The sequence below is a fragment of the Neofelis nebulosa genome, chromosome 6 (genome assembly GCF_028018385.1).
Source record: "Neofelis nebulosa isolate mNeoNeb1 chromosome 6, mNeoNeb1.pri, whole genome shotgun sequence".
NCBI lineage: Eukaryota > Metazoa > Chordata > Mammalia > Carnivora > Felidae > Neofelis > Neofelis nebulosa.
In genome coordinates this window covers 103,306,809-103,334,799 of record NC_080787.1, presented here as the reverse complement: position 1 = coordinate 103,334,799, position 27,991 = coordinate 103,306,809, and the positions used below count along the sequence as shown (strand labels likewise).

At 38.7% G+C, this 27,991-nt stretch overlaps 1 protein-coding gene across 8 annotated transcripts in view; it reads left to right on the top strand.

Annotated features, from left to right (window-relative positions):
* CDK19 (cyclin dependent kinase 19) overlaps positions 1–27,991 on the top strand; it is a 195,454-nt gene that overhangs the window by 123,922 nt on the left and 43,541 nt on the right. For all 8 annotated transcript variants that reach the window (XM_058734974.1, XM_058734968.1, XM_058734971.1 and 5 more), the window contains 2 exons: positions 9,572–9,682; positions 12,228–12,368. In XM_058734974.1, coding sequence (XP_058590957.1) covers positions 9,572–9,682; positions 12,228–12,368 — 252 coding nt within the window. The remainder of the gene's footprint in view (positions 1–9,571; positions 9,683–12,227; positions 12,369–27,991) is intronic.

Genomic DNA, 27,991 nt, shown 5'->3' with positions numbered 1-27,991 from the left:
CTATAATTTACCAAGTTCTTAATAGGTCCTATGCATTATGTTACATAATGTGCTCGTATTTCATTTAATTCTTACAGAAACTGTGTTTATGTTTCACTGTAGATATTTATCATTCCATGAGGCCCAGAAGAATTTTTAAATCAACTTGCTCTGTGTCATATAGTTAATCAGTCAGGACTCAAATTCAGATCTCAGAATTCTAAAACCTGTACTTTTTGCCTTGTGCCTGCTGCCTCACTGTCACTTCCTCTTTGTGGAAGTGGATCATTGACCTCCCTGAAGCTTATGATTGGTACCTAAGTAGTGTCCCTAAGGTAAAATAAAGCAAGAAAATGTAGGGCCACCTGTAACCAGAGCTGGGTTACTGTTTTATAGACCCCTTTTCAGAGTATGAGTGCCACCTGCTGGAAGGTTATAATGTATCTCTGTGTTTGCAAAGACCAGCTTCCAGAAGGGCTGCTGTCACAGATGTGCGAGTGTCAGATTTCAAAATGCTAATTCTTAGATTTCAGTTTAGGAATATTGGGGCATTTTGGAGTTAGGTGAATCCCGTTTGCCATAAAATAAAGTTTCATTTGTCTTTGTGTGTGTGTGTGTGTGTGTGTGTGTGTGTGTGTGTGTGAGAGAGAGAGAGAGAGAGAGAGAGAGAGAAAGAGAGAGAGAGAGAGAGAGAGAGAGAGAGACTTAAAAAAAATGGTATACTCAGTGCTTCCTAAAAGAAAGCCATGTTCACTATGGGGAAGATTGATAGTCAAATGAATCCTGCACTTACTTTCAACAGATCAAATAAGAATAGAAAATTGAATTTACTTTGAGATAAGTGAGTTATTGAAGTATAAGAGGACCCTTACCATTCAGATACCCTAAAAGAGGAATCTGGAACCGTGGGGGCATCAGAGACTTGGAGAACAGAAAGAGGGGATAAGAGGGGAAGAAAGATGTGTGGATAAAAATAAAAACTGGGTTCTGTAATTGTTAGTCTAGCCCAAGCCTCCTTGTAGTGAGTCAGGATCCTAAGTAGTACCTTAGAGATAAAAGTTTAGTATTATAATTTTGAATTATTATATGTTTAGAACAGTGAAAACTGGATACTCTTTATAATCACTTATATGCCCTTGAAGGAAGATCAGATAAAATCTTGGCATGTTTACTGCACATTCTTCATTAGCTCCTTTGAGATCTTTTTAGTTTTCTGCATATCTGTCACAGGAGATGTTATCAATTAGTGTGGGATTGTAACAGGAAAATCATATTATACTTAACTGTTGTTTAGTTATGATTAAAGCATATCTGTAGTTCCATAATGTCATGTTGAACAAATATTTGTGTGACAGGAGGTTCAAGTCCATTGGTAAAATCTGATATTTCCAAGGATTAAGGTAGTAAAAGCACGACCATCTCCTTCTTTCTTCATGTCCCTTTTCAGATCAACCACATAAGAAGCTGTGATAGTTTGATAGTCATCTTATCTTAGCAGGTAGATTTCTGGAGAGAAAGAACTGTCTTTTGCGGGGGTGTGTGTGTGTGTGTGTGTGTGTGTGTGCATGTGTGTGAGTTTTTAAATCCCAAGAGTAATGTTCATTGTAGAAAACCTGTAAAATGGAAAAATAGAAAGAACTAAAAGTCACACATAATCCCACCATCCAGACATAACTATATTAATGTTTTGATCTATTTCCTATTTTATAAACATTTAATATTTTGCAGCCTTTTTTAAAAATATTTTTTAAATATTTTTTAACATTTATTTATTTTTGAGAGATAGAGCATGAGCGGGGGGAAGGGCGGAGCGAGAGAAGGAGACACAGAATCTGAAGCAGGCTGCAGGCTCTGAGCAAGCTGTCAGCACAGAGCCTGATGCGGGGCTCGAATCCACAAACTGTGAGATCATGACCTGAGTTGAAGTCGGATGCTCAACCGAGTGAGCCCCCCAGGCGCTCCTATTTTGCAGCCCTTTTATGTTACATCACGATATTATTGTATAAGTGTTTTCTCATGTATTTAAAAACTCGAGGCATATGCCTATGAGTCAACAATACGTGGATATCCACATAGTTTACTTATCAGTCTTCTTATTATTGGACATTTATATTTACTGTTTTTGTTCATTTGTTTCTTCAGTAAATAGTGGTTGAGAAATTTCCTTCTTTTCATTTGTTTGCTTCCGTAAATAAGGGTAGAGAATACACTCTTGAGTGGCAATTATTTCGGGTCTAGCATTTAGTTAGTAAAGTCACCTTGAGGGTAACCAGTGATTGGATAAATCTTTCCTTTAGTTCCTCGCGTGTGTCCCCCTGTGTCCCTTTTTCCTGTGTACATTTTCTTTAGAATTTTGTAGTGCTTCCCTTTCAGGAAACACCCTCATCATATCCTTTGGCTTTGCAGGTTCTATGCAGGTTAAATATTTCACCCTGAGCTATTAAGAGTCTTGTTTCTGCTCTTTACAGTAAGGCCCCACACTTGTACTTCTGGTAGTGTGGGCGCTGGTGGAGATAACCATTCCTTTTTAAGCCTAAAATAAATGTAGCTTGAGGAAAGTGAGTATCCTTAGAAAAACTATTTGTAGACACAGTCTGTTCAGTTTATTAAAAACAGAATCATTCAAAACACCTTTTGAAACGATAGCAAAGTCTTACAATACTCCAAGCTCTTTACTGGTTTATTTTGTAAAAACTAGGTAAGTTCAGCAGATTTAATTCTTCTGACATTTGACATTTCTTGAGTGCTTACTGTGTGCCAGGAACCATTTTAAGCACTGGGGGTATAAAGCCAACAAAAACTTTGCCTTCAGGGAGCTTATATGTTAATGGAGAGAGACAGATGATAAACAAGATAAAATAAATAAACAATAGCTAGGTCCACAATTTCTTAAATAAAGCCCCAGGAACAGATGTATTTTAGATTCAAAAATTTTAAAAAGATTTTTGAAAGATAATATGGTATATATATTATGTTATCTAACCCCCAGGGAAGCAGTAATCAAACCTACTTATATTCTTTAGTATAGAAGTATGAACATTCACACTTGGATGAATAAAGACTGTAACAGCTTCACGTGAATGCAAGTGAGATATTTCTGCAAAATGAGTATTAAAGGATACTTTTCAAAAAAAAAAGGTTAAATTATGATGTGATACAGATATAAGATGAACACATCTTCAAGGTTTTATTTAACTTGTTAAATGAAGGAACCAAGTAGATGGTATAGCCCATTCAAAGGAGACTCCCTAGGGCGCCTGGGTGGCTCAGTCGGTTAAGTGTCTGACTTCAGCTCAGGTCATGATCTCGCAGTCCGTGAGTTCGAGCCCCGCGTCCAGCTCTGTGTTGACAACTCAGAGCCTGGAACCTGCTTCAGATTCTGTGTCTCCCTCTCTCTCTCTCTGCCCCTCCCCTGCTCATGCTCTGTCTCTCTCTCAAAAATAAATAAACATTAAAAAATATATATTAAAAGGAGACTCCCTAGAACAGGCATATTTATAGATCAGGAAGGTTAAAATGATGTGCAAGTGAGGCAAAACTGGCCTCTTCCATAATGAGAGAGGGAAGTCAATGAACCTCTACTGGACAGGACAATTTGCATGTGTATAGACAAGAATTATTCTGCATTATTATCAGTTAGCTATAATGTACAGAGTTGTAAAATAGCTTCCATAGAATCAGAATCTGATAACCTGAAAGGATGTGCCCTTGACAGTGGATTTATTTTACCACTGAAGTTAAATTTGTTTTTCCTACATGAGTTCCTAGAAAGTTTTTGTTTTTCGTCCTTCCTTCCTTTTTTGTTTTTATTTATTTTTTACATTTATTCATTTTTGAGAGACAGAGGGAGACAGAGCAGAAGCAGGGGAGGGGCAGAGAGAGGGAGACACAGAATCTGAAGCAGGCTCCAGGCTCTGAGCTGTCAGCACAGAGCCCGACGCGGGGCTCGAACCCACAGACCGCGAGATCATGAGCTGAGCCAAAGTCAGACACTTAACCGACTGAACCACCCAGGCACCCCCCTTCCTTCCTTTTTTAATGTTTATTTATTTATTTTGAGAGAGAGAGAGTGGGCAGGGGAGGGGCAGAGAGAGACGGAGAGAGAATCCCAACCAGGCTCTGCACTTTGAGCACAGAGCCTGATGCAGGGCTCAATCTCACAAACTGTAGCATCATGACCTCAGCCGAAATCAAGTGTCGGATCCTTAACCGACTGAGCCACCCAGGTACCCCAAGCTTTAGGTTTTCCAAGCTCTTTAGAATTATAGATAAGGGGTATAGAACTGTAATATGTTTGGTAGTGATAGTACTTTGCAGAAAAAAAAAAATAAAGGTGGCAAGGGAGGTTATAATTTCAAATAGAAGGCCTGGGAAAGACTCACTGGGGAGGTATATTGCAAATAGAGCTAAAGTCTGAAGTTGTTTACCTGAGTAACTGGAACGATGAAGTTGCTATCAACTGAGCCTGGGGAAGAGCAGTTGAGGTAGAGGGCAGGGTACGTAGAAATCATTACCCTAGTTTTGGCTCGTAGACATTGAAGTAGAGATGTTGATACACATCGCTGGAGTTCAGGGAAGAGGTGTGAGCTAGAGATAAACATCTGGGAGTTCAGGCACATAGGTGACATTTGAAGCCCTCAAACTAGAGGAGATCACTAAAAACAGGGCTCCTTCTATGTTTCAGGCTGTGTTTAGTCCCTGGAGATATAGGTATAATTTAAAAATTGTCCTCAAGGTTTAAGGAGGGAGGCAGTTGTAAACTGTTAAAGCAATATAAAAATATATGAATATAAATACACATAAAGTGCAGATGATCCTGTGAGGCCAAATCTGAGAGTCATCTTAAACTCACCCTCAAACTTGCTTGTTCAGTGGTCTGACCATGAGACACACACAGAAGAAAGCCAGACTGTGGTACCTTTAGTGTCAGCCGGCTTCTCCATTAACCCCCTGTGCCCAGCAAGTTTCCAGTGATATTAAAGAACCTTACTGGTGACACTTCTGCATGGATTGCAAGGTTCCTCAGTATTTGGCCTTTGCCTTATCTCTTGTTTTACTTCCTTAGACCTGTCCCTGGGGTTGGAGATGATCAGTATTGTATCTTTGAAACACCACTTTGGCTGTCGATTGAAGGACGAATTTGAAGAAAGAACAGAATAGGCATAAGTAACATTAGCTTGCTATTTTCTTTGCGTCATCTGCTTTCACATTGATGTTAGTGACTTATAGAGACCTGTAGGGTAGGAAAGACTCAGCAGATCTGCAGAAATACAAAGTATATATTGCTGTGCTAGAAAATGCAAATTTGGGGATTAGGAAAAAATTTCTACTAAATGCACGCAGTTGAAAACTCTACACTTTTCTCTCCTGTAGGTCATATTAAAAGGAAACCTGTACGGTGGTTTCTCAAAAAATTAAACATAGAATTATGATAGGATCCACCAGTTTTACTCCTGGATATATAAAAGAAAATAAGAGATATTTGTACATCAGTGTTCAAGGCAGCATTATTCATTCATAATAGCCAAAAGGTGGAATCAGCCCAGATATCCATGGAATGATGGAAGGGATGAATAGATAAATAAATGTGGTATGTACATACAATGGAATATTATTTAGCCTTTGAAAGGAAAGAAATTCTGACATATGCTATAACATGGATGAGCCCTGGAGACATGTTAAAGAAGCCAGACACAAAAAGACAAATGTTATATGATTCCACTTACATGAGGTACCTAGAATAGTCAAATCATAGAGATAGAAAGTAGAGTTTCTCAGGGGCCATATTGTTTAATGGTACTGAGTTTCAGTTTGAGATGCTAAAAAAGTTTTGAAGAAAGGATAGTGGCGATTGTTGCACAACAGTGTGAATATACTTAATGCCATTGAACTGTAGTGAAAAATGGTTAAAATGATAAATTTTGTGTTATGTATATTTTACCACAATAAAAAAAAGAACCTAGAAAGCAAAAGACCTAGAAATACATTGCTGCTGTAAGAAAGATAAAGAAATATTTCTACATACTAACATTGATGGATTGAGGGATCAATTGAGGGATTTCTGATATTGAGGGATTTCTAAGATAGATTGTGCTAAGAAAAAGTTAAGTGCTATCTTTTGAGTAAATAAGGACAGATTAAAAATATGTATTCCATTTGCTTTATTTCCATAAAGAAACACTGGAAGGATTAATTAATAAAAGTTGTTAATTCCAGCAGGCAAGAGGGACTAGGGTCACTAGGGGCAGGAGTGGTAATGAGATCTCTTTTAAGTACTTTTGATTTTTGGATTGTATTACCTATTCAAAATAATGTTGAAATATGGGAGTTAAAGTGGCTTCATTGTAGAGGGATCACCAATTTGTAGTCACAGAAAACATAATTTTTTAGAGATATTGATTAAATATTGCTACATGTGATATCCCCTCCCCCATACAAGTCAGAGCCTGGTTTAGATGCAGAAGTGAGTCTCACTTTCCCTTCCACTGCAGGCAACAAAGACAATGTATTTTGGGTAGAGACATAATAAAGCTAAACTTTCTAAGTTCATCAGTATTGAGAGAAAGAGAGGGTAACAAGGCATTGCACCTGCAGTGAGGCTTCTTACCAGTGTCCAAGCGCTTGAAGGTTGACCATGGCAAGTGGGGTCATTAAATGTATTAATCCACTGAGTCTGGGAGCCTAAAATATTCAAAAGCAGGAAACTGGATATAGCTCTGCATCCCTCCAAAATGCCACTTTCTCTGATTCAGTCATTAATTAGGAGCCTGTTTTGTCTAATATTTGCATCTGAAGCAAGAAGCAGGGTTGTTTAACATTTCTTAGGCAGAGGGAACAGATAGCAGCTGATAGCTGAGCACCCATTTAATCGCCCTCCTCTCTCCCTCCCCACCAAGGGAGTAGGACTATTATATCTTCCCTGGATATTTCCTTCCAGCTCCTCCTTCTACCTAGATCCGATGGGAAATACGGATAGAATCCTGAGGCAGACTGTGAAAAGTAGACGGCTGTCTAGGCAGCTCAGCCCATCCTAACTCTGTTTCAGGGCATGTGGTTTGAGGGAGAACCCAGGGAATCATATCTGGGAACCACGCCCAAATTAGAGCTGGTAGAGCACCTTCCAGGAAGGTGGTCAAAGTGCAGGTGAATAGAAAGAGCTGAAGTACAGAGCCAAAATAAGAGAATTGAAGAACTGGGAAACCTGACGTGAAAAGTAGTGAAGAATTAGGCAGCTGGGAAGTAATTTATAAGAGTTCCAGAGATGGAGTTCACACGATTTTTACAGAATTCCAGCACAGGCATGCAAGGTATATTTACTCATTTAAAGTTATTAGAATGGGTAGGCAATTCATCTTTCTCTTGTCTCGTTGATCTGTTTATATGTCTGTCTTGCCCAGTACACTGTAGGAATTGAAGACAAGGACTTCAGCCATAATGGAAAAAGCATGGACTTTGGAATTAGGCAGATCTATTTAAATCCGAACTTCTTCTCTTTCTAGGTGTTTGATATTAGTCAAGTTATTTTTATTACACTGGACTTCAGGTTCCATGTACATCATAGGGTAGTTGTAAGAATTAAATGAGAGAAAAACGTGTGTGTGTGTGTGTGTGTGTGTGTGTGTGTGTGTGTGTGTGTAATCATCTTACAAAGTATTCAGTAGAAATGTTGCTCCCTCTCCCTTTTTGTATCTGCCACAGAGTTTTATATTTAAAAGACATTCAGAGGCACCTCGGTGGCTCAGTCAGTTGAGTGTCCAACTCTTGATTTCTGCTTGGGTCAGGATCCCAGGGTTGTGGGATCGAGCCCTGTGTCAGGCTCAGCACTGAGTATGGAGCCTGCTTAGAATTTTCTCTCTCCCTCTGCCCCTGCCCCCGCTCACATGCACACACTCTCTCTCTTTCTCTTAAATAAAATACAAAATAAATAAAAGACTGGGGCACCTGGGTGGCTCAGTCGGTTAAGTGTTTGACTTTGGTTCAGGTCATGATCTCACTGTTTGTGAGTTCGAGCCCCGTGTCGGGTTCTGAGCTGACAGCTCAGAGCCTGGAGCCCACTTTGGATTATGTGTCTCCCTTTCTGCCCCTCCCCCATTCGTGCTCTGTCTGTCTGTCTCTCAAAACTGAATAAAAGTTAAAAAAAAATTTTAAAAAATAAACAAAAGACATTCAAAATATCAAATTGAATATGTTTGTGTTAAATCTGAACCCTGGTTAAGGACAGCCTGTGGCAGGCATGTTTATAGGCTTTCATCTTGGACAGATAAAGTTATTGTTGCTAAATATTTTATCAGACAACTGCCTGTTAAGTGCCAGGTGCTAAGTTTTCACTTGCTGATCCGGTCTATCTTTTTATGATTTCCTTGTTTATCATGGTGCAGCTTCTACTCTGTGCGGGTTTATCCTTTCTCTATTTATAGGACCTCTTCTCCACACCAATTGTTTTTTTTTTAATCAGTGGGTATGAGAGATTATCTTACACTCACTGCTTTCGTTAAAAAAACCTCAACCACATGCTCTAGTGTAGGGATTGTCAAATATCTTTCCTTCTTTTGTCAAATATTTATTGAGCACATACTGTGTTAGAGTAGATATAGACAGTATTAATATGTGGTTCCTGGGGCGCCTGGGTGGCTCAGTCGGTTGAGTGTCCGACTTCAGCTCAGGTCACGATCTCACGGTCCGTGAGTTCGAGCCCCGCGTCGGGGTCTGGGCTGATGGCCCAGAGCCTGGAGCCTGCTTCCGATTCTGTATCTCCCTCTCTCTCTGCTCCTCCCCCGTTCATGCTCTGTCTCTCTCTGTCTCAAAAATAAATAAACGTTAAAAAAAAAATTTAAAAAAAAATATGTGGTTCCTGTCCCCCAATAGTAAAAAAGATAGGCACATTCCAAAATATATTTAATCATTTAGTGATAAGATATTACTTTTGTTTACCATTTTACATATTACTACTTAAAATGATCCCATTTTATTTTATTTATTTTAAAATGTTTATTTACTTATTTTGACAGATCATGAACATGAGCAGGGGAGGGGCAGAGAGAAAGGGAGAGAGAGAATCCCAAGTAGGTTCCATGCTGCGGGGCTTGATCTCACAACCTTGAGATCATGACTTGAGCTGAAATCAAGAGTCAGGTGCTCAAACTGAACCACCCAGGCGACCCAAAGTGATCCCACTTAGAAACATACACATACACATAGAAAAAGAATCGAAGGATATGCACCAAGGTGTTGACAGAACTTATCTCTGAGTAGGGGTATTTTTTTTTTTTAATGTTTATCTATTTGTTTTGAGAGAGAGAGCACACACAAGTAGGAAGGGGCAGAGAGAGGAGAGAGAATCTCAAGCAGGCTCTACACTGTAAGCACAAAGCCCGATGTGGGGCTTGAACCCAGGAACCATGAGATCATGACCTGAGCCAAAATCAAGAGTCGGACAACCAGCTGAGCTTCCCAGGCGCCCCAGTAGGGTTTTTTTTTTTTCCTTTTATTTTGCTTAAATTTTCAAAGATTTCACTTTCAACTTATAGAAAGTTCATCATTCCCCCCTCCTTGCTAGCAGGAGAGTGACCCCTCTTCTTTCTCTTGCATTCAGCTTTTGCGAGAATTGAAGCACCCTAATGTGATCGCATTGCAGAAGGTGTTCCTTTCTCACAGTGACAGGAAGGTGTGGCTGCTCTTTGATTATGCAGAACATGATTTGTGGGTAAGTTTAAATTCACTTTATTTTTAGGACTCTTTTCATCTAGGTATGGAGAAACAAATGTATGCACTGCATATTACTAATGCACATAGAACAAAACTTGCTCTGCTGACCAGAGTTCAAAATAAATATAATAAATGCAAATGCAATATAAAAAAAATAAAAAATAAATAAATGCAAATGCAGATGTAAAAGAATTTGAGTAATGAACATTATCATGTTATTATACTGAGAAGATAGTATTTGTAATATTCAGAAATTTTACTTCAGAAAGTGTTAATGTGTATGAAACTGTAATTTTATGCAAGTAATTAATGGCAGTTTACTGATATGTGTAGTGAAAATGGTTTTCTTTTGTGGTACACACTGTAGTTCAAGTTTCACCAGTTATATACTTGTGAATAATTTCCCTAAGTTAAGGTCAATCTCTTGCAACATTTTGGCATTTAAAACCAACTCCACAAAATAGAGGTACATACATGGTTTTACAAATATTAGCCCCAAATTCCAATTCTAAAGTTTTTAAGTTGGGAATCAAGATGCTTAAACATTTTATCCAAGGAGTTGCTAAAAGTAAAAAAAAAAAAATCAAACTTGGCCGGAAGTTCAAATTTTGGGTAATTAAATTCTGACTTAACATAGTGCAGTTTGACATCTGCATAAAGTCACACATCTGTTTAGGAATAACTTTGACAGACTTCTCGGTCTTTAAGGAGCTTTCAGAGTTTATGCTATTACAGCATATTGGTAACAGTGTCCAGTGGATTTTTCTCCATTCTTTTCATGGATATTCATAAAAATGATGTTTTCCCCATTTCTTCGGGTCCTTTATGGGTTTGGATCCAAGAGTTACTTGATAATGTATGTACTTCACCTTGAACATCAGTGGTATGATTAAAGGACATGCAGTGCATTGGACTGATCGGGTCCTGTAGAACCATGTCGTTTGTAACATGATGGCCCTTAGCCATGTGTGCCTAGTGAGCACCTGAAGTGTAGCTGGTCTAAATTGAGATGTACTGTAAATATAAAATACACACGGACTTTTGAAGACTTAGTATGAAAAAAAAATCTCATTAATATTTTTTATTTTGATTCTATGTTGAAATGATAATATTTTGAATAAACTGGGTTAATTAAAATATACTACATTAATTTTACCTGTTTCTTTTTTTTTTTCTTTTGCTGTGGCTATAAAATGTTGAAAGTTATATATGTGTAGCTCCTATTATATATTTTCTGGATACTGCCCCTCCATATAAACCCTAATTTTCTATTATTTCCTTAAATAAAGTACATGTTGTTAAACAGCTTATGAAAAAGCAAGAAAGCTCTGTTAATAGGTTAAAATTTTTCTATGCCATTTGGCCATTTTTAAGTTAGTGGAGCATTGTTGACATCTTTACCAGTGTTGTTCAATAGGGGTTTACATGACCTTTATTTTATTTTTTTAATTTTTTTAAATGTTTTTATTTATTTTTGAGACACAGAGAGACAGAGCATAAGCAGGGGAGGGGCAGAGAGAGAGGAAGACACAGAATCTGAAGCAGGCTCCAGGCTCTGAGCTGTCAGCACAGAGCCTGATGTGGGGCTCGAACTCACGGACTGTGAGATCATGACCTGAGCCAAAGTTGGTCGCTCAACGGACTGAGCCACCCAGGCGCCCCTACATGACCTTTAATACCCATCATGTTGTGTTTTGCACAGGGGTGAGGCAAAGATGGAGGTGGAGGTTTGGGGGACAGGTAGCATATCTTCCCTATCAAAATGATGTTATTATAACCTACAAAATAACATGTGGTCATAAAAATTTTAATATAGTGATCCAGTTGTATTTATTTCAATGAGGTTGAATTCCGCCTTTTTCTCTCCTTCCTCCTTTCTAGTGATTTCCTATTTAATATTAACTACTAGGAATATATCCTAATTTCATCCTATGCCAAAAGACGGTGGACTTTTGCAATAATTCAAATGTACACATAGTCAGTGACATTATACAGATTTACTAAGTGCTAACTTTTTATACAGTAGTAAAGATTTAAGGGCATGTAGCTGGCTCGGTTGGTAGAGCATGTAACTCTTGATCTCAGGGTCATGAGTTTGAGCCCCATGTGTGGCATGGAGTTTACTTAAAATAAAATATTTTAAAAAATATAGTAAAGAATTATAGAGTATTTTTTTCTTCTCTTTTAATCTTTCATTCTGTCAGTAGAGAATACAACTAATACTATTTTTTTTCAAAAAAAATACTAGTACTGTTTTTATGCAGTCTTTTAAGTATCAGTGCTTTTTACCTTTTGGTTCTATTTAATGAAAATCTTATTGGTTTCAGTAAATCTAGTTATTATACCCACAATAACATTGTCACACTCACCCCCAGTATAGGTCCCTTATCATTCAAATTATTTTTCTTTGTGTCATTATTGGCCTTTAATAAGTAATTTTTAAATGTAGAGAATTTATTGTAGACTCGATTGTGTTTTATTGATACAAATATTAGCAGAGGCTATATGTTATAATAGTATGTTTTATTTTTTTTAATTTTTAGCACATTATTAAGTTTCACCGTGCATCAAAAGCAAATAAAAAGCCCATGCAGTTGCCAAGATCTATGGTCAAATCATTACTTTACCAGATTCTTGATGGTATCCATTACCTCCATGCAAATTGGGTGCTTCACAGAGATCTGGTAAGTATGTTTCTTTTAAATTGATCAATATGGTTTTTTTGACCTCTTTTTAAAAATACCTTTTCTTCTTGGTACAATTATTATGAACATTGATTATAGAAAATTTTGAAAATACATAAAACCAAAAAAGAAGGAAATAAAAATCACCCATAAGCCTACGCTTAAAAGAGTACCATTATTAACATTTGGTGTATGTTCTTTCATTATATTTATGCATAGCTATAAAATGTCTGTGTGGTTTTCAATGCATAATTGGTATAATCTTAATGGAATAGTCACATGTAAAATAAGTACCTTTCAGTCCATTTTGTGCTTCACATTATTGCTCATTTTCAGTAAAAATATTAATAATTAAAGATTGAGTTCTTACTGTTTTTTTCCCTTAAGAGCTAAACGGAAATAATGACCCTGCATCCAGTAAATAGAATGTTGTCAGTATTATCAATAAAGGTTGTTATCAGTATTATGAACAAATCAAATGTTTGGTTTTACCTTTTTTTCAGTACACATGTAACAAACATTTGTTAATGTCAGATTCTATGCCAGTTATCTTTGCATTGTTGTTATTTTAGTTTATGTTGATGAGATTTTTTTTTTGTTTATTTGTAAGAAAATATGGGTACTGAATAGTTGTAATAACCATGAGTTTAAAATTGGAAGTTTTGTTCCTAACTCTCCTTGAAAAAATGGTTTCAAGATCATTGTTTCTTAGGCTTTTGGAGATTCTAGGGATATGGTAGGGATGAATCTAGGTCAACTCAGTTTTACTAATTGAGGAAAAGTATTTATTATAGAAAGGAATGAATACACAAGAAGATCTAGTTAGTACCTGTGGCTACATTGTCAGGCCTTGTCATCTGACTTGACCGTCTCTTGCTGTGGCATTGAAGATAAATTGGAGCCAAATGCCAGTGACCACAAAAATGGGTTTACCATTTCAACAGATGCATTTCACCTCATAATTTTGAACTGTAAAGTTCTCAAAGACTTCCACCTATCCACTTTACTATTAACCATGAATCAGCACATTTTTCTGTGGTTACATGAGGTTGTTCTAGATCAAACCCTCTCCTTCATTAATTTTTTATGTAATTAACATAAGCTATGTGAGTTATTTTTGAGGTCATGATCACGTTTGAATCATCGATCAAAATCTTTTATTGAAGACTGACTAATTTCAACTCTTCTCTTTTTTTTCACAACACTGTGTATTTTATTCTCAATAGCATAGATTCACACATTTTATTTCTGATGTTGTCGCCTGAGTGTCCACTGGGACTAAAACTCAGGATGACTAGGACCTGGTTTTCTCTTTGTTGGCTTGCTGCTGCTTTAATGTCTATATTAGTTATGGCATCACCCTTTTCTCAGCCTAGAGAGTTCTTTTACCCCTTGCAAATCCTTGCACTGTACATCTAGGCCTTGCCTGGTCTTGTCAGTTTCATCTCTAAACTCTCTCTTCCATCTGTCTATTTCCATCTCTAGTGCCTCATTCCTAGTTCAGGCCTTTATTATCTCTTTCTTGCAGTATGGTACTAGCCTCTTAACTTGTCTCCTTGCAAACAATCTCTTTCCCTTCCATCCACTGTAGACCTTCTGGATAATTACACAGCTCCTGATCAAGAACTTTGAAATAGTTCCTCATTGCTTACAGACTAAAGCTCTAGTTCCTTATTGGGCTTTCAAGGTCATAACAGATATAGCTCCAACTGTGTTTAGAATTTTTCTTTATCCCAATCCTGTAATCTTTCACTTACACTATACCATTAAACTATTGATTGTCCCCTGTGTCATCCTGAGATTTCCTGCCTCAATGACCTTTATTTATTACCCCATCTGTACATATTCAAATACTACCTGTCTGTGAGGACTTGCACAAATGTTAAAACTTATCCTCGTATCCATTCCTACTTGGAAATAAGATCTCCTTTTTTTTTTTTTTTTTTTTTTTAATGTTCATTTATTTTTGAGAGCGAGAGAGACAGAGTGTGAATTGGGTAAGGGCAGAGAGAGAGAGGGAGGCACAGAATCCAAAGCAGCCTCCAAGCTCTGGACACAGAACCCGACGTGGGGCTTGAACTCACAAACTGTGAGATCATGACCTGAGGCGAAGTCGGACGCTTAACCGACTGAGCCACCCAGGTGCCCCAATAATCTCTCCTTCTTGTTGGTTGCCATTGTACTTCTTTACTTCTCTTACGGCACTTATCTGTTAGTATTATAGTGGCTGTCTTAGATCATCTTCTAGACCGTACACTTCTTGAGAGAGCAGGGTCTACGAATCCTTTTGGCACACTAGCAGTACTCAAGTACACAACAGGTACGAGTAAATATTTCCTCAGTGAATTAATATGAGTAAGAATAGATTCTTATGGTATGCTTCTGGATCAAGTAACATATTTATATTTCAACACACTGTCCTCAATAAACATTTATTATTACCTTGTGTGTTTAAAGCAAGGATATATGGGGACAGTACACATACGATTGCATTAAAGACCTTCTCCGGAGTTTACTCTCAGAGAAGAAACGCGACATACGCATAAACAGTTATGCTGTAAGATAGATGAGAAAGATGGTGATCATGGCTACGTGATAGGCACAGATTAAATGCTACTCAAGCTTAGAAGAGGTTATGAGGAGGGGATGAGGGAAAGTTTCAAGAGAGCTGCCACTTGAGCTAGACGTTGAAGTAGGAATCTACCCTGTGAGAGCCTACTCAGTTCTTTTCGCTGATCATGAGTACTGATAGCTGGACCACATTGTCATGGTTTTGCCAAAGTATTTTCAGGAGTAGAAGATTTAAACTGTATGTTTACTTGAGATAGATTCTATAGTAAGTATAGAAATACAAAGCGTATCACATATGAATGTGGTATTGAAAGCATGATGGGGACATGCAAAAAATTATTTTTTGTGCAATAGAGTTGCAGTTTCAGTCGGTGAGTGGTTTTTCTTAATGCTTCGTTTCCCATTGATATAAGAAATTGGGCTTTACACTATTTGTTAGTCACAATTATTTCAGAGTATATACCGTCTCTGCAAGATCCAGAGTTAAAGGTGTTAGAGTAAATGTAAATTTGCAATGTAATAATATAACCCCCCAACTTTAAAAACTAGATAAAAAATCAGTGTTTTGGACTTTACAAAAGAAGCATTATATCATCAAAGAAGATTGGGGTTTTTCATTGTGATTGATTATATATCTGTAATAGTAGTTAGCTATATCATATAGATCCTAAAATTTACCAGAAGTAGAGAATTTAAACAAAGTCACTAAAAATATTACTTACATTGAGGAATTGCTTTAAAAAGAAAGAAGAGGAGCTAAATGTATTTATCTTGGCTGAGACAATGAAGTAGAGACATAAGTCTATAAATATTTGGAACTTGTAAACACCAAGGGAAAAAAGATGTATTTTAATTTTATAGCAGGATATAGCTAAGAGTAAGAAGATGAAATATAGGATGACTCACTTTTATGAGATTACTGTTCGGGTAGGTTGGAAGGATGCCAAGATAAATAGTTGATCCTGTTTTCAAAATTATGAGCTCCTGGGGAGTAAGGATCATATCTTACTAATTTTTGTATTCCTAATGTTGGCATATTGTTTGTGCTCATAAGTTACTTGAATTTCAGCAAAGCATCTGGCAATTGCACGTTATTCTTTAGCAAAGAGAAATAGTGGCTAAATGGTAGTATTGTTAAGTAGATTTACAGCCTCTTGGTTACGAGTTTTGCTACTGGATCAGTGGCATAAACTGAACTGTGCGTTAAACCATCTCTTCATCACTTTATCATATCTCAGTACCTAAAACATGATAAATGCTAGGTCTTTATCAAATGAAAGATCTGAGTAAATGCTCTAGGGCCCTGACCTGCTCTGACTTTTAAAAAATATTTGTGGTGGTTCCAAACCAAAACTCTAACTTTAGTTTTGAATGGTAATTATTGTTCATAATAGTGGGTGAATTTGTACTCTTTTGAAGTCTATGAGCACAGATAACTATATCTTTTGCAAACATGGTACATGGAAATTTAGTTGAGGGAGAAAATAATTTTGTAGCCAGTAATCTTTTGGGTTTTGTTATTAGTTACCATCTACTGCACTTTTGGATTGTCAAAAAATCACTTCTGACACAGACCTAAAGACTTATTTATTCTATTAGAGGTCAGTAGTAGTAGTAGTAGTAGTAATAATAATAAACTTGCCAATTCTTAGAGTCAAATGTAATTCAGCTGGTTAAAGGAAATGATGTAATAGATATTCTAGCTATAGAGAAATGTGTAATATATGACCCTGGATACTTTGTCATACTAACTAATGAAGAGCTATTTTAGTTTTGTTTTATTTTTTTCCTCATGATACCTGCTCGTTCAGGCAGAATAGTTGATTTTTTTTTAAATTATTTTAATGCTTATTTTTCAGAGAGAGCGAGCGCGCGCGCAAGTGAGCACGTGTGGGGGAGGGGCAGAGAGAGAGAGAGAGGGAGACACAGGATCCGAAGCAGGCTCCAGGCTCTGAGCTGTCAGCACAGAGCCCTACGGGGCGGGGAGCTCGAACTCGTGACCACAAGATCATGATCTGAGCTGAAGTCGGACACTTAACCGACTGAGGCACTCAGACACCCCCAGAATACTTGATTTTTAACAGCATTCTGGGTTGTCTATGACATGTTGGCTATGTATGTTGTAAGTCTGTATTAGTTACCTATTGTCGTTTGACAATTTGCCCCAAAACTCAGTGGCTTTCAAGATGTTTAAATATTTATCTCACAGGTTCTATGGGTCAGGAATCTAGGCGTGGCTTATCTGGATCCTGTTTTACAGTCTCCTTAAAAGACTGCAGTCACCTGGAGTCTTGACTGTGAAGCATCTGCTTCCTTATTCAGTCACGCGGTTGTTAGCAGGCTTCATTTCCTCCTGAGCTGATCGGTGAAAGGTGAAAGCTTTCCTTGGTTCTTTGCCACCTCAGCTTCTCCACAGACCATCTTACAACATGGCAGTTTTCTTCACCAGAGTGAGCAAACAAGAAGGTGGAGAGTGTGTGTTAGCAAGATGGAAGTCGCAGTCTTCTGTTAGTGAATCATGGAAGTGACATCCCATCACCAGAGGTCACTTTTCCTGCCCACACTCACAGGAAGTAATTACACAAGGGTGTGTTTACTGGGGGCGGAGATATTGGAAACCATGTCCGTAGCTGCCTACCACCAACTTTAAGAGACTTTAAAATGTATCCTATTATTGTCCTATTTAGTAGATATATAAACGAAAAATACAAGTCCCTCCCTTCCATATTAAAAAGTTGCTTGAGTGGCAAGAGGATAGTTCTGGTTCTAAAGAGCTAAAAAAAATATTATAATGTACCAATTATCCCTTCCCTTTTACAAACATTCTTTAGTGATTTATTTCCAGAATTTGGCATATGTTCCTTGCATTTCCTCTCCTCTCCTGTGCCCTCCATTCCTTCTGCACCCACTATTGAACTACACGTTTAATCTTCTTAAATCTAGAGGGTGTGTTCAACTGAGATCCAGGATTTTTCACTTTGAACCTATCTAGAGATCCATCTTTGTTAAACTGTCTGAGGCCTACGCTTATCACTGCTACTTTCTATTCTCTTTTTCTCGCATTTGTGTCAAACAGGGAAAAATGCAAAGAAAAATTTAAGTTTCCCACGGTCACTAGTGCTGCCGAGTTGTAACAGGTAGCTGACGAGAAATGTTATAGTTCATCAGCTAAGAGAGAGCATTTGAAGACTCTTTAGGAATGTCATGTATGAAAGTCCAATGTACAAAACTCACAGATGGCCTCTTTTCTACTCAGCTGGGGAAGAAGTACTGTACTGTTAATCTTTGTGAAAGTTTGATGAAATTAAGTGCTTGGCGGTTGGAGAATGGTCTAGAAATATCTGTGCAGCTCTTCATACCTTGTCTGACAGGGAGATACATTAAGTCTTTAATTTTGTGTATACTAAAGAGGGCCTGACAAGGTGAATGTGCCACACTGCAAAGACACCCTTAAAATCTGACTGGAGCCATCATGCTGGCATTTTGAAGAATTTTAGTACTGTTTTAGAGTTTAGCCTCGCTTAGTTCTTACGAAATGGGAGCTTGGAGATCTTAAACTTAAAAAACATACACTTCTAGGAAAGCTAATCTTGATCCGTAAGCCTCAGTTTACTCATTTATAAAATTGAAATAATGATAGGGACTTTGTACAGTTGTTCATCTCCTAGTCTTAGCTCCAGAGTTCCTGAATTCCTCCTAATTTCCATTCTGTAGAAGCTTCTGTACGTTATTCTGGATCCCACCAGCAATCCAGAGATGCCCATTCTTTCAACTGCCTTTCCCAGGATTCCTTTATTTTTTTAATTTTATTTTGAAAACATTTTCAAATGTTTATTTTTGAGAGAGAGAGAGAAACAGAGTCGGGGAGGGGCAGAGAGAGAGAAGGAGACACAGAAGCTGAAGCAGGCTCCATGCTGTTAGCACAGAGCCTGATGCCGGGCTCAGACTCACGAACTGTGAGATCATGACCTGAGCCGAGGTCGGATGCTCAACTGACTGAGCCACCCAGGTGTCCCGCTCTCCTCCCCCGCCCCCCGCCCTGCCACCACAGTTCCTTTAGCCTACAACTCTAGCCCTTTCTACTTTACAAAGTAGAGCCCTGTTTATTATTTTTTATTTGATTTATTAAATTAACATTCTAATTAAAGAATTATGGCAGAAAGTGGCATTTATTTTAATATGACTTAATCATTATAATTTCTTTTAGAATTCAGAGCTAACAACGAAAAAGGAAAATATGGCTTGGTTATTTTCTAACTTGCAATTTCAGGTGACTTTGGACAATTACAGATCTTGTCATGCTGAAGAATTACACTGGGGTTGCTGCTGGTGACCTTTGGTTCCTTACTAGTTCCTTAGAGCTGGGCCCTTGAGAGTCTCTGGCCCAGCAGTTCATGTCTCCAGCCTGAAGGCCTTTGATGGTAGTGATGTCATCTCTGTGCAGGGACTCCTGTTCTGCCAGTACACAGGGCCTTGTGACAATCAGGTGAGATAGTGTTTCTCAAGGTGCTCTAGATACTGTGACATATACCTGTGTCACAGGTGGGCTGTGATTTTTTTGGCATGACAGGTTTTCCGCCATCCACACCCATAGCCCAGTCATGGGAGTGTTCTGCAGAATACACATCTGTCCATTTGAGTTGAAGTGTAATGTCCCATCTGTTCCATAGACAGGTGATACACACTAAGAATTACACTTCTAAGAGGGCCAGCTTCAAAGGGGATGAGGCCTCTTAAGGTTCAGCTCAGGGACAGGGCTCTTTTGATGATCCCTGTCAGACAAACACAGTACCGTAGCCTGTACTGACAAACCCACATATCTAGAAGGTGGTTTGCCAAACTAACTTCAAAGTCGCTAAGAGGTGATAGTCCAGATACATTCCACAGTGGCAGGAATAGCAGGAGCTGGTTAAGAATCAAGGGCTACAGACAGGACCCCCAGCACTTTGAGGCCTGTGTTTAAAACTGAAGAACCATTTCAGGCATACTATTTTATTAAATTACTATTATTGAGGTAGAATTTGCATATAACAAGATGTACCCATTTTAGTTACAAATTGATCAATTTGGACAAATGTATATACCAGGGTGATCACTACCACAGGCATCCTGTGTGACTGGCACCGTAGGATGATTCAGGATCTCTTATTGAAAGTGATGGTGTCTTCATCAAGAAGGGATCTTATATGCATGAACTGATTATTTCTTTGGGAGATTGCATATGGTGATTATTTTGAGTGGTAAGATTCTCGACTAAGCATTCATCTAAGTAGAAGCCTTCTGGAGGTGAGGGCCATAAATCAATTAAATGTTGTGCATTTTCCAGGTCCACTTTTGTTCTCATAACCCTGGCCTGCAGTGCATTTCTTAGAGACTTGAGTTCTAATCCTGGGTCTGCCACTGTCCAGGGACAGTGAGCTTGGTTAAGGTTGTAGGTCTTTCCCCTTGGTGTCTTCATGAGTGATGCAAGAGGGCTCAGTTTCATAATTTCTACCTCTGACATCCTTTTTTTTTGGACAAAAGTTCTCACATATTTATTACTGAACCAACCTACTGGTGCAAAAGCATAGTAACAGAGAACGATCATTTTCCTGGAAGAAACATGTCTGTTGTTCAGATAGGCGTGATGTTTACAGAGTGAGAGGATGTGAGCACGTGACCTTCATGCAGCAGAAACACAGGTGCAATCCCATATAGACCCAGGTTGGTTCTTCTCTCATGTCTCCTTTTGGAGCTGCACCTGATTTTCTTATCAGTTTTCACCTGCAGGCACTGGGGAATGGGACAATTCTGCTTTTGATTCTGAAAGTCTTGTGAGAAGACTTGGCCAGGAAAAGTCATCTGCACCCATAACCGTGGTGGAGAAAAGGAGAAAGGAGCTCTACCTCTGACATTCTTAATTTGTCATGATAATAAGACTGAATTATTTGATTTGAATATGAATGTCACAAATGTAAATCGAAAACTACTTTCTATTAGCATTGCTTCTCTGAGGACGGATTGTACTCATTAATGAGTAAGATAGAATCTGAATGTCTGTGCAGCACTCGTGCTGGCATTGCCATCAGTGTGGGATTTATCTTGATTATACTCTTAGTGACCTTGCAGTTAGTTAGGTAAATAGCCTTCTAGATACCTGTGTTTGTCTTGCATTAAGCTTTTTATAATGGCTGCTTTTTATTGGTTCTTGTTCGAGAAAAGAAAACCTTATCTCTGCTGTTCAGGCCTATAACCACTCCTAAAAGGCTGGAACAAAGAAGTGTATTGTTAACTGTTGTTTGGTGCTGGGGTGGCAGGCATTGTTTATTATGAACACCCAGGTTTGATTAACATAGATTATTCAGATTGACCTACTACAGAACCTCCTAGACCATTTTAAGGTAACATGAAATGAATCACAGCATTTAATATTATAGTCTACTCCTGAGTTACAGATAGCTTGCACCTAGTTGTAGATACGTAATTTTGAACTGAGAAAGGCATTTTTGCTTAGAAACAGTTACGTTCTCTGAATACAAAGGCCTGTTCAACCCACAATATAGCTATAAAGTGTGACACTTATAGAACTCTGAAACCTAGTTGTCATTTTAACTACATTATTATTTATAACAGGATTTCTGTGAAGGAAGTGCTGGTTTACAGAGTTAAGAATATTTGCTGTACAAACACTTTGACCTCCTAATATGTACCGGGCGCCATGTTGGGCACTGGGTATACACGGATAAATAAAATACAATCCCTTCGCTCAGTGAATGCATGGTGGAGAAGATACACAAACGGATCAGCATAAAACAGAAAGGTTTTGAAAAGACATTATGAGGTGCAGTCAGGGATTGGCTGTGCATAAAGTACTGAGAGCACAGGAGGAGAGCACCTGACCAGTTGGGATGGGGGCCGTCTTTGAGGACTCACGCTGAGCTGAATCTAAAGGATGAGTAGATATTTAGAAGATGAAGGGGGCATTCCAGGCAGAGGAGACAGCTTAAATAAGGGCATGGGATAAGAAACTGCAAGCACGTTGGTATCACTGAAGCAAAGCAAGAAATGGTGAAAGAAGCAGTAGAGAAAAGTAGGGACCCAATCACGGTTAATCTTCACCGGCATGTTTTGAAGCATGGACTTTTCTTGTGGTCAGTTGGAGCTGAGCCAGTCAGGTTTCCGCTTAGGATAGACCACTCACACCGGGGTACGGAGAGTGGGTCGGAGGGTGCAGGGATGGCAGCTTTATCAGGCTATTGTAATCAGCGGGTTGAGAAATGATGAAGGCCTGGCTGAGGTAATCAAGTTAGGAGGGGAAATAGTCGACAAATATTTAGGAAGTAAGATAATCAGATCTGAGGATTAGATAGATTTGAGGGATAAAGGACAGGGTGTTCCGACTTCTGCTTTTGTTGATTGAGAAGGGAATACCAGAAAAACAGGAAAAATTCAGCTTGAACACGTGAAGTTTGAGAGGATTGTGGAGAAGGCCAGCGTACCTTGACGTAACCCTAAGCCATATAGAAGTTTGGAGATGTATGGTTATGGATTCGAGAGTCATTAGCATATGGGTGGTTGCTGAAACTCCAGAATAAACCAAAATCAGATTTTTTAAAAACCTGTTCTATCCACAAGCAGAGTGTTCCTATGAAATCTTTTGGAAGCTGAAATGGAGGAAAGTGAAGTACTAACCACTGATTTACATGGAAAATTTTTTGAGCATTCCCAGACCCCCAAAATAACCTCTCTTAGGCTTTTCTGATGCCTTAGGACACATCTCGCTAACAGATGCACAAAATAAATCCAGAGAAAGAACAGATGTTCCTAGTTGAAAGCTATGGCAGGCTGATGCTGAGTGTGGTCTTGGGGAAGGAGCCCGGTGGGGGCCGTCTCCCCGCTCGGGGCGTGCTGGCTCTGTGAGGGCTGCTGCAAAGCAAATGCTAAATGCTGTTTTCACTTTTCACCTTTTTTCCTAAAAGCAAAAATCCTCTTCATGTATCTTTCAGTTAGAAAGAAATAGGTATTAATGCAGATTTTTTGTAAAAGTAAAGTGGTATAACTGAACTTTTGAAAAGCAGGGGATGCCCGTATTCAGAAGTGAGCTTGGCATATTTTGGGGAAGGTACTGACTCTAGTTTCTTGCAACTTCATTCATGCATTCATTTGTATTTTTATTTTTTCCTTAAGATTTTATTTTTAAGTAATCTCCACACCCAATGTGGAGCTCAAACTCGCAGCCCCACGGTCAAGAGTCACATGCTCCACCCACTGAGCCAGCCATGCGCCCCACAGTTTCTTTTAAAATTGAAAACTTTCCAAAAAAAAATTGAAAACTTTCAGGGCACCTGGGTGTCTCAGTTGGTTAAGCGCTGACTTCGGCTCAGGTCACCATCTCGCAGTTCATGGGTTTGAGCCCCGTGTTGGGCTCTGTGCTGACAGCTCAGAGCCTGAAGCCTGATTTGGATTCTGTGTCTCCCTCTCTCTCTGCCCCTCCCCTGCTCACGCTCTGTCTCTGTCTCTCAAAACTAAATAAATGTTAAAAAAAATTTTTTTTTAAATTGAAAACTTGCCTACCAAAAGACCATGAGTACTAACCACTGACAATATTTATTCACTCATCCAATAAATGTTTATTAAATGTTAAGTCCCTGGATTTCAGCAGATACAAAAAGCGGTGACAGAAATATCCTCCCTGCCCTTTGGGAGGTTCCAGTCATAATGATCAGATTCTTCATATTTGTAAACCCTCTGCTATCAATGAGGTTATTTTAAGGGGTAAACAGTGATGATAAACTGATTCTATTAGCAAATGACTGTTGTGTTTGCTAAATGATAAAAAAAACACAACATATTTATCTCCCCCTTAGTTCGCTGCTCGATTTGTTACGACACAGAATCTTTTTTGTTCAAGGTGAACAATGGAGAACAGAATAAAGAAAGGCACAAACACTGATGGTTTTCTCCTGGAATGTACTTTTGTATCAGATGTGAGGAGAGTTGTGTGCTACTACATTTAAATAAAAGAATAGTTGTAGCCATCAATACTAGGTTAGCACTATTCATTGTTTAAAAACTAGTCTGATTGATGTTCTGATTGGTTTTGTCCCTATTATTCAGGGTTGTAGACAGTTGTGTTTGTCTTTTCCTCTCTTTATTGGTGCTGATAAGAGTCATCTTGTGGCTTCATATTTTTGTCCCAAATGTCCTGGGGTGGGGAGCACAAAGCAAATGTAGTAGGGTACTTGTGTATCTTTAGGCCATTCTATTTATGAGGTGCCAATTAACTAAAATTAAATTTAACCCTGTGGAAAAAAGTGATTCTATAGGAGGAAAAAGCAAATCTGAAGTACATGTAAAGCCTCATGAATGTAAATTCAAGAATTAATAACTAAATCCTGCTAAAATGCAGGTATTTCAAGAATAGTTTTTAAGTAATCATATTGCTTATCACATGATTTCCCTGACTTTGGCCTTTAAAATGCAATTTAACTAAAATGAACCCTTCGGCCTTGATGTGTCTATCTGATTTTATTGCTGATAACTTAAATGCGAAGCATCCAACTCCTGCCATTTCTGCGGTTTCTATGGTAACTAAAATGTGCAAACCCAGCAGTATCACTTTCTTTCACAGCTGGCGTTTTGTGTTCGCAGTAAGAGGAGTTTTAGTAAAGCATAGTCTGTGTTAATTGGGATGTAAGTAGGTCAGAACGACTTTGGTATCCTCTCCCCGTTCTTTTTGGTGTGTGTGGGTGTAGGTGCATGTGCGTGAGCTGCAGTTCCCTTTATATTTTTTTAAAGGGTATACACTCACTTAGATCAATCACTATTAAAGTTAATCTTTTGAACATTAAGCATAATATTTGGAAAAATGACTTGATTTGGAATCTTGAAGATTAGGTGGAGTTCTGAGACTTGCCCCAGCCCTGTGGGCCCTGGAGAATTCCTGTTATGAAAAAGGAAATGATTGATATGAAAATGCTTTGAATATTTAAATCCTTTTTATTCGTGGTCATGACATTTATTTTGTTGTTATCATTGTTCTTTTGAACCATCAAATATCTTATGACCTGAACGTGTATTTACTTATTCTTAACATTTATTTACTTGTTACGTGTAATCCCAGTTAAGGGGTGTGTATATTTTTTAAATGTTTATTTATTTTGAGAGTGGGGGAAGGGCAGAGAGAGAAAGAGACAGAATCTCAAGCAGGCTCCACACTCAGCCCGGAGCCTGACGTGGGGCTCAGTCCCACGACCCTGAGATTGTGACCGGAACCCAAATCAAGAGTCGGATGCTTCACTGACTGAGCCACCCAGGTGCCCCAAGGTGTGCATTTAAAAATAACATCCTGTGCAATTCTAGATCGTCACCTGACTACAGGAGCCCTTCTCTGTGGATACTGCCCAAACTCTGCATTCCTTTCTCAGACTGTATGAAAGAGCTTATAGCCACTGCTCCCCACTGTACATGGGGACCCCACAGTTAGAGATTCCATAGGCTTCAAGTATCCTCTATAAAAGGTATTTTTGGGCACCTAGGCGGCTAAGTCGGTTAAGTGCCCTTACTCTTGGTTTCGGCTCAGGTCATGATCTCAGGGTCGTGGGCTCAAGCTCCAAGTGTGGCTGAGGGTGGAGTCTGCTTGAGATTCTCTCTCTCTCTCTCTCTCTCTCTCTGTCTCCGCCCCTCCTGTGCGTGCTTTCTCTCTTTCTCTCTCAAAATAAATAAATAAACTTAAAAAAAAAGATATTTCTACAAACTTCAGTACCAGTTAGAATCCCTGTTTCTCTCTCTGTATCCTCATTCCACTGTGGAAGGGGTCGTTGAAAGCTATTCTCTGTTTCTACACAGCATGACTGCAGGAACTTCTAATGAGAGTTAGCTAACAGTGATCTAAGACCAGCTTCCTGCTCTTCTGCCATTCAAGTGCTCATCTATTTTCATTTCTTACGTGAATCAACTTTGCTCCCGTATCACATACTGTGTGTTTTTATCTTACAGCTTTATTTTGGAAGGATTTAAGCTCAAAATGTGAGATTACAAATAATGTAGCAGAAGATATATAAGATGGTTGATTTGATAATTCTAAGATTTTTTTAAACGTTTTATTAATTTAAGTGATCCCTATATCCAATGTGGGGTTCAAACTCATGACCCCAAGATCAAGAGTCGCATGCCCTTCTGATTGAGCCAGCCAGGTGCCCAAAGAATTGTTATATCCCAGAGAGTCTGTTCTCCCTAAGGCCTTCCAGAGTATACTCTAATTCTGCCTTTACCTTCTTCCCACTTATTTGGGTGTCTTTCCCTGTGTCTGTCTTCTGTAAATGCCAGGAAGTTGCCTTTTTTTTATCTTTCATTCTATTGCACCTGAAGACCACCTCTTCCTTTTTAAGCTCTCTTAGCTTCTAGAACCCTATGCTGTTTTCTCACCTTGGTTCCTCCTTCATAGGTTTTTCTCTGGGCTCTTTTTCCTCTAAACACCCTTTATTCCTCTCAGCATTATTGATTTTTATTAAAAAATGCCATTTCTTTAATTAGAAACAATACCAAAAAATATAAAATCTAACATTATAAAAATATATAATGTAGAAAATGATAATCTCTCCATATTCTGTTCTCAGAGATTTAGCAAAATGCCAAAATCCACATTGTACAACCTGTAAAAATTATGGGTAAGATAAAGTAATATAAAATGATGCCAATTCTAGTCATGTAAAACCATCATTCTGTATGATTGACAGCGCCGCCCATCTTCACCTTACCTCTCCACTGCTTCTCCTACACTAACTCTCCTGTCATGTTGACCCCAGCTGCATTGACCTCTTTGCTCTTTCTCCAGTTAGCCAGCCTGCTAGCTCACCAAGGTTTCTTCTCACTGCTATATGCCATGGCCTTGCCCTTGTGCAGATCTTCTGGGGGCCCTCGCCTACTCTCAGAGTGCAGGCCAGACAGTGCTCAAGAACTTCTCCAAGTCTGGTACACAAGTGACTTGTGCCCAAAGCAGAAGCATTAGGAACAGCAGGCTGGACTTCTGTTTGGTTTCCTTGTCTCTAGAATCATCAGTGCCTTATCATTCTGTCCTTCCTGATGCCCATCGTTCTCCCTCACAAGTCTCCAGTTCTCCAGGCAAGCGCCTGTCTCCGGCCTTTCCAGCTTCTCTTTCTCTTTGCCTACACTGCCCTTCCCTTATATTCCAGCAGCTTATTACGCTACTTTCTTCAGGTCTTATCCCAAGTGTTACCTTCTCAAGGAGACATTCTCTGAGCAATTTAAATAGCACTTATTACTGTTGAAAATGACATCCTCCCAGCAGTGCATATCCTCATTCTTTGCTTTATTTTTTGTCTTTACAAAGACTATGTGGAACATTTACATACCTTACAAGGTGTAACAGTGGAGAGCCTGTCACTTACCCCAGTAACTGGAACATCACCCATAGCTTGCTTCTATTTATGCCTTTCCCCCCATCCCATCTGCCTGCCTTGTCAAGAATAACAAATATCCTAAGTTTTGAATCCATTATTTACTCCTTTTTGTTTGTTTGTTTATTTTGAGAGAGAGCACGAGTGGCAGAGAGGAAGAGAGAGAGAGAGAGAGAGAGAGAGAGAGAGAGAGAGAGAGAGAATATCCCAATTTCTACTGTCCGCACAGAGCCCAAGGAGGAACTCGATCTCACAAACCATGAGATCGTGACTTGAGCCGAAATCAAGAGGCAGATGCTTAACTGACTGAGCCACCCAAGCATCCCTACATTATGCACTCCTTTTTAAAAATAGGTTTATCACATTTGTATGTGTGCCTAAATAGTATATTCTTAGCTTTGCTTGGTTTTAAGTTTTAAGAAAATGGCATTCTGCTGTATATAGTCTTCTAAACTTGCTTTTTTCACTCGGCATAATGCTGCTAAGATGCAAACATTTTTTTTACCTTTATTAGTAACCTCCAAATTTTCATTGCTGTTTTAAAATTCATTGTGTGCTTCTACCACAATTAATTTCTCCATTTTCCTGTTAGCTAGAAATTTGGGTTGTGTTCAGATTTTTTTTTTTTTTTTTTTTTTTTTTTGACAACCTATG